This window comes from Helianthus annuus, chromosome 5, assembly GCF_002127325.2.
Source record: "Helianthus annuus cultivar XRQ/B chromosome 5, HanXRQr2.0-SUNRISE, whole genome shotgun sequence".
NCBI lineage: Eukaryota > Viridiplantae > Streptophyta > Magnoliopsida > Asterales > Asteraceae > Helianthus > Helianthus annuus.
This window is the reverse complement of record NC_035437.2, coordinates 152,688,254-152,694,139: the sequence shown is the minus strand read 5'-3', so window position 1 is coordinate 152,694,139 and position 5,886 is coordinate 152,688,254. Positions and strand designations below refer to the sequence as shown.

At 30.1% G+C, this 5,886-nt stretch overlaps 1 protein-coding gene across 1 annotated transcript; it reads left to right on the top strand.

Annotated features, from left to right (window-relative positions):
• Positions 1-1,688: 1,688 nt before the first annotated feature.
• LOC110943958 lies at positions 1,689-5,515 on the top strand. Its single transcript, XM_022185687.2, has 7 exons — positions 1,689-1,829; positions 1,913-1,931; positions 1,977-2,180; positions 4,493-4,583; positions 4,944-5,071; positions 5,169-5,253; positions 5,356-5,515. Exons 1-7 carry the CDS (start codon positions 1,689-1,691, stop codon positions 5,513-5,515), a joined length of 828 nt encoding a protein of 275 aa, XP_022041379.2.
• Positions 5,516-5,886: the final 371 nt, after the last annotated feature.

The following is a 5,886-nucleotide window of genomic DNA, read 5'->3' as shown; positions in this document are numbered from 1 at the left end:
CAATTAAATAATAGTTTTTTATACTTTTATCATTACCTTTTCTCTCTTCTCTAGTCACAACTACTTTCAAAATTATTAAAAAATTATAAAGATTGAACAATATTTTCTCTAAATTTACTGATGAACAGTAACATTTTTTCTCTTTCTCCTTTACTCGCATCACTTATAACCACTCTATATATAATATATTATATATGAGTATGCACTTACATAATTATACAGTATCAGATGTGAATGCTCTCTGCCATGTAGACTATTTGCTTCATTATGTTACCCAAGGTGGAAATTTTGGAACTTGCACATACCACTTAAACAATGAATAGGCATATTGTATTTAGTATAAGCATATTGTATTTATGCCACTTAAACAATGAATAGGCTATCACAACTCACTTCACAATTTTGTTCAAGTTAAACAAGTAAAGGGATTTAAACATGTAAAAGTTGAGTTGACGAGTTTTTTTTTTTTTTTTTTTTTTTAGAAAAATAAGAAAATATGTTAGTTTTTAATAGCATTTTCCCAAATTAATTTATCAAAACTTCATCTTAATACGAAATATTAACTTATAATAAGAACCATCTATGTAACTTACTTAATAAAGTATGTTAAACCAGTTAGAATAATGTACAATGTATTAAAATGAAAACAACTTTTTAGAAAGTTAAACACTAAAGAGTAGAACATGAGTCGGCTAAACGTAACTACTTGGTTGTTTATCGCAGCCTTGAAAACATCAAATTAAATGGATATTTTGTCTTTTTTAGTGTGAAAAGAGAATGTTATTGATTTGATAATTTGAAGGAAAAATACATTCAATAAAATCAAAGAAGGGGATACGTATAGGAAAAGCCAATAGTTACATATAGTTTGTTCAATTATAAGTTTATTACATCATATGGTTTACTTTTACTTTGGAAAGATTATAATGTATTTATATCATTTGCTTTTATAAAGTAATCAGTTTTGTTATAGGTTTATCACATAAAATAAACTTAAAAAAATGGTTTGTTTCAATAATACTATTTGCTAATTTTGGAATTTCGGATTATTAAAAGATCACCACATACACGAATTTAGAAGTAAAACCCAATAAATATGAGAAAATCCCCTTGTAGGAATCGGCCCAGAACCTATTGGTCACAAAGACTTATCCCACCCTCAAGATGCCACTAGCCTATATAGTCATGGGCTTTTTATTTTTTACTTATCTAACATTTAATATTAGATAAAGCTATCTATACTTTCTATAAAAGGAGAAATCCCAATGACATAAGAAAAGCTGATGTGTCACCAGGAGAGGCTGTCCAACAGTGCTTTTCTTATGTCATTATTACATCATAAAGCCTAATATATAAATCACTTTAAAGTTCGGTCTAAACCTCTGCCTGGGTAAACATCTGCTCATTTAAATGTAACTTTGCTTTAATACCTAGTAGCAGTTGTTGTTATCTTCCGTAATGCTTTTAGATCAGCAGATGTTTAAGGCTAATTACCGGGAAATTCAAATTCAAAAATGCATGGGAATAAGTAATTAGCAATTAATGCATGTCACTCAGAAACTCCTGTCAATCATCCTTCTTATATAAGGCTTTTCTTCTCATTTCCCTCTTCATATTTCATCACACTTTCATCTTCTCTGATTTTGAAATTTGAAATTTAATCACAATCCGAATTCCAAATTAGAAGCATGTCAATATCAGTTGACAGTAACAATCTTAGTTTTGTTAACGATTTGAATACTGGGAAAGATATGTGGAACATGAAAGCGAGAATTATTCGAAAATGGAATCAAGGTTACAAGATGGATCTCATCTTCATTGATGAAAAGGTAATTTGTATCTCTGCTTTTCCGTTTTATTAGAGAATGTAGTGGTGTATGCTAAGAAGATACTTTCTTTAAATGTTCTTCAGGGTGTTAAGATTCAAGCAGGTATTAAGAGTCATTTGATACCTGTTTTTGATGGACAACTTTAAGAAGATGCTGTTGTGATTTTGTCGAAATTTGGTGTTGGTGAGAATAAAGATTTATATAAAGTAGTAGTGCAGCCTTATAAAATCAACTTTTATAGATGCACAACTGTTACTCCTGTGAGAGATTGGAAAGGTGTTGAGTATGGTTTCAACTTCAGAGCTTATGAAGATATTCTTCAAGGAGGGGCGTTAAACGCTTTGAGTGTTGGTAGTGTATATTTTTGTAATCATATCTTGCTTGTATAATATTAGAGAGTTTTACTTATATTCTTGTACTAGGTTAGAAACTCGTGTATTACACGGGGTTGTACATTAAAAACACTATAATTCAAAAAAAATTTCCAAACATCTCATCACAGAAATTATATATTGTTATATGTAATAATGGTAAAATAAAAGGTATAATAATATATCATAAAATTTAAATGCCTATTTATATAAAATGCAATATATAGCTGGCTAAACTCATCAAGAAGCAATCATTTATAACCCCCATGTAAAAAAAAACTTTTTTACTTAGGGTGGAGGGTATCATTCAATCACTTTAGGGTGTTTGAGTTATTGTCCAACGAATAATATCATGTCATGTCAAGTACACATTTCACTCCTCCTTTTGCACTCAATCACTGGCAATGATTCAAACATTATAGGGTGTTTGAGTTATATATTTTTAATTATTTCTAGAAATCATTCATAAATAAATAAAACATATTTAAAACTAAATAAAAGTACTTTTAATTAAAAACACATTACATAATTAAAATAAATAACATGACATTAAAATATAAAAATAAATTAAAAAACACCTAATACGTGGGGTAAATCTTGTTCTCCAAGATCCTCCACAAGATCATATTTTAGTCTATAATGCGTATCTTCATCAATGAGCTCGTTATAAGCAGTGTCTTTGAAAACGGGCTTGACTAGAGGATCCCGAATATGTACCGGTGCAATCGCGTTTCCGTCGTCTTTTAGAATCATATTATGCATAATAATGAACGCATATACGACACTCCTAATATCAATTGGAAGGAATAGCGGTGGTATATGATCCTTTTTTAGAAAACAGAAGTGAAAAATGGAAGAAGTGATTTTTTTTAGAAAATAGTTGAATGGAGAAGAGAATGGTGAAAAATGGTGTTGAGTTGTGTATTTTTATAAAGAAAAGTTGATTTTTTTTAAATAACGGCTAGTTCCAATGGTAATATTCGCACTCAAATGGCTAGTTCCAATCGGTGACTATACACCGAAAACCATACTCCCAGATCACCGAAAAGGGGGCGGTGCTAATTCACCGCTTGGTGAAACCAACTCACCGATATCGTACCGACCCCCTTATAAAGTATGTTTCTAAAAGTATATCTTTGAAAAACAATTAAATAAAATTAAAAAAAGTATAGAAGTATACCTTCACGTATTTTTCAAGCACCTCATTTGTATTTTTTTTTAGAGTAAACTTCCGTTTTGCTCCCTGTGGTTTGGTCACTTTAACGGTTTTGCCCCAAACCTTTAAAAATAGTCATTTTACTCCCTGATGTTTTAGTTTTGTTGCCAGTTTGCTCCCTGCGGGGAGCAAAATGGAAAAACAAACAATTTGGATGGAGTTAAAGTCGGGGAGCAAACTGGCAAAAAAACTGAAACATCAGGGAGTAAAATGGCTATTTTTAAAGGTTTGGAGCAAAACCGTTAAAGTGACCAAACCACAGGGAGCAAAACGGAAGTTTACTCTTTTTTTTAATTATTTTAATAGTCTCAAGTATACCTATAATATTACCGAGTTAAACTATACAACTTTTGGTGTATATTTGACGAGGTTTTGTTTTTTTAAAAGGGTGTAGTTGACAAAATTATTTACCAAAATGACTTGTTTCAAAAGTATTTATTAAAATGGGTTCTTTTATAAAAATAAAGAAATACTAAAAAAATCCCCTAACCATCCTATCTTCTTCCTTGTTAAATCTGGGGACTCCGTGGTTATCGCCACCAAATCACTACACCCTTTTGAAAAAAAAACCTCACATATTTTGTTTTTTTTAACAACGAATATCATGTTTTTCGTAAGACTTGAACCCAAGATCTCACACTTAAGTGATCAAGATTGTAATGAACTAATGATTTTTCAACGAAGAGTGTTACTACAATACTTGCATGCATCATAATACCTTGTGATACGCATTTAATTAAATTTAAGTAATTACAATTAATTTATAATTTACTTGCAGTAAATACATTAATTAAATCTAAATGTTGACCACGTCTACAAAATACCTAATTTTTTTGAAGAAAAAACATTTCTTACTAAAAATTTAAAATCAACTAAATCAACCATCAAGTATTAATTATTATTATTAATCAAGAATAAATAAAAGGGTTAATAAAATGTAGAATACTCACAACATGACACGTGGCAAAAATAGTCCTAATAAATGACAAGTGACAAAAATTAAAGAAGAAAGCCTAAAAATCATCCATGTGTACTTTATTTTTATTTATTAGTATAAAGATAATGTGATCATATAGATGTTGCTGGATCTGTGATTTATTGTGGAGATCTTGAAATCTTTGATCGACCTCTAAAGGAGACTAAGAAGATGAATTTCGATATTGAAGAGTTGGATTAAGTTGTTGTTTACATGTGCAATCATGTACTGATCATTGTTTGTATTTAATGATGTTAATAAATAAGATGAAGAATGTTGGTATTTAATGTGGGATCATGGTAATGGTAATAAATGAGATCTATAGTGTTTGTATCTAATGTTGAATCATGGTAATAAATGAGGTCTACAGTTTATTCTTAGTGAATATGGTAGTTAATTTATGGCTCATTTGCTACTTTAATAAATGTCATAAATTTCCTTTGATTTTCTGTTTTTATTCATTCAATGTTGTTTTGATATTAGAGATTTGTAAAGAAATGGTTATAAATTAGTCTTTAGTATATCGTCATATGAATATTCTTTTCATGTAGGGGTAAGGTTTTGCGGTGTACTGTGTGGAATGATTATGCTCTGCAGATTAAGGACTTCATTTCTAAAATCCCACCTCATGAGCATGTGATGGCTGTTATACAGCATGAAAAGTGTAAAGAATGGAAAGGTATTTTTGTTACTTTCTGCAAATCATAACTATGCTGTTTATTTATGGCAATATAAAGACAGGTATACATTAAATATCTATATACTTTTCCATGTAGGTGAATATACTGTTCAAAGTGATAAGTTTGCAACACGAATTTTTCTGAATGAAGAAATTGATGAAGTTAATGAGCTAAGGAGGAGGTAATTTGTCAATGTAATTTCTATTGTATATAGATGTTCAAGTCAAATACTTGGTTTCATGTTATTTGTATACTAATTCTAATCATTTGTGGTATTCAAAAGGCTTATACTGAAGTTTGGACAAGGGAGTGGTTCTACTTCTCAAACAATACTATCATCTCAGAGTGTTTTTCTACTGCATAAAGAATTTGTAACTGATGGTGTGAAGAAACATGTTGATGAGATTAGTGAGATAGAAAAGGTTTCACATCTTTTTATATAGTTTGGTTATTTGTTTGGTTTGTCACCTGCATGTTTTTACAGGAAGTGTCTTGTGTTTTTACAGGAAATGTCTTGTGTTGTGGTTGCGACAATTAAGATTGTGCAAGAAGAGTATGGTTGGTTTTATGCTGCCTGTCATAAGTGTTTCAAGAAGGTGATGGGTAAAAGTGAATACTTGCAGAATGTTGAATTCAGATGATATTGTTCGATTGCCTGCGACTTCTTTGGTTTGTCCCAAATGTCATAGTGAATGTACATCGATCACCACAAAGTAAGCAATGATGATTATTTAGCGTTATATTTATATAAGTAACATTCTAAGACTGATATTTGAATATAGTTTTGCAGTTTACTTAGTTGTGTATATTTCAG

Bases quoted from the DNA above. Each gene is read 5' to 3' on its own strand.
- LOC110943958 (XM_022185687.2), top strand. From the start codon at position 1,689: ATGTCAATATCAGTTGACAGTAACAATCTTAGTTTTGTTAACGATTTG. The intron at 2,181-4,492 runs GTAGTGTATATT...GTGATCATATAG, and splicing joins GTTAAACGCTTTGAGTGTTG to ATGTTGCTGGATCTGTGATT. The intron at 5,072-5,168 runs GTATTTTTGTTA...TTTTCCATGTAG, and splicing joins AAAGTGTAAAGAATGGAAAG to GTGAATATACTGTTCAAAGT.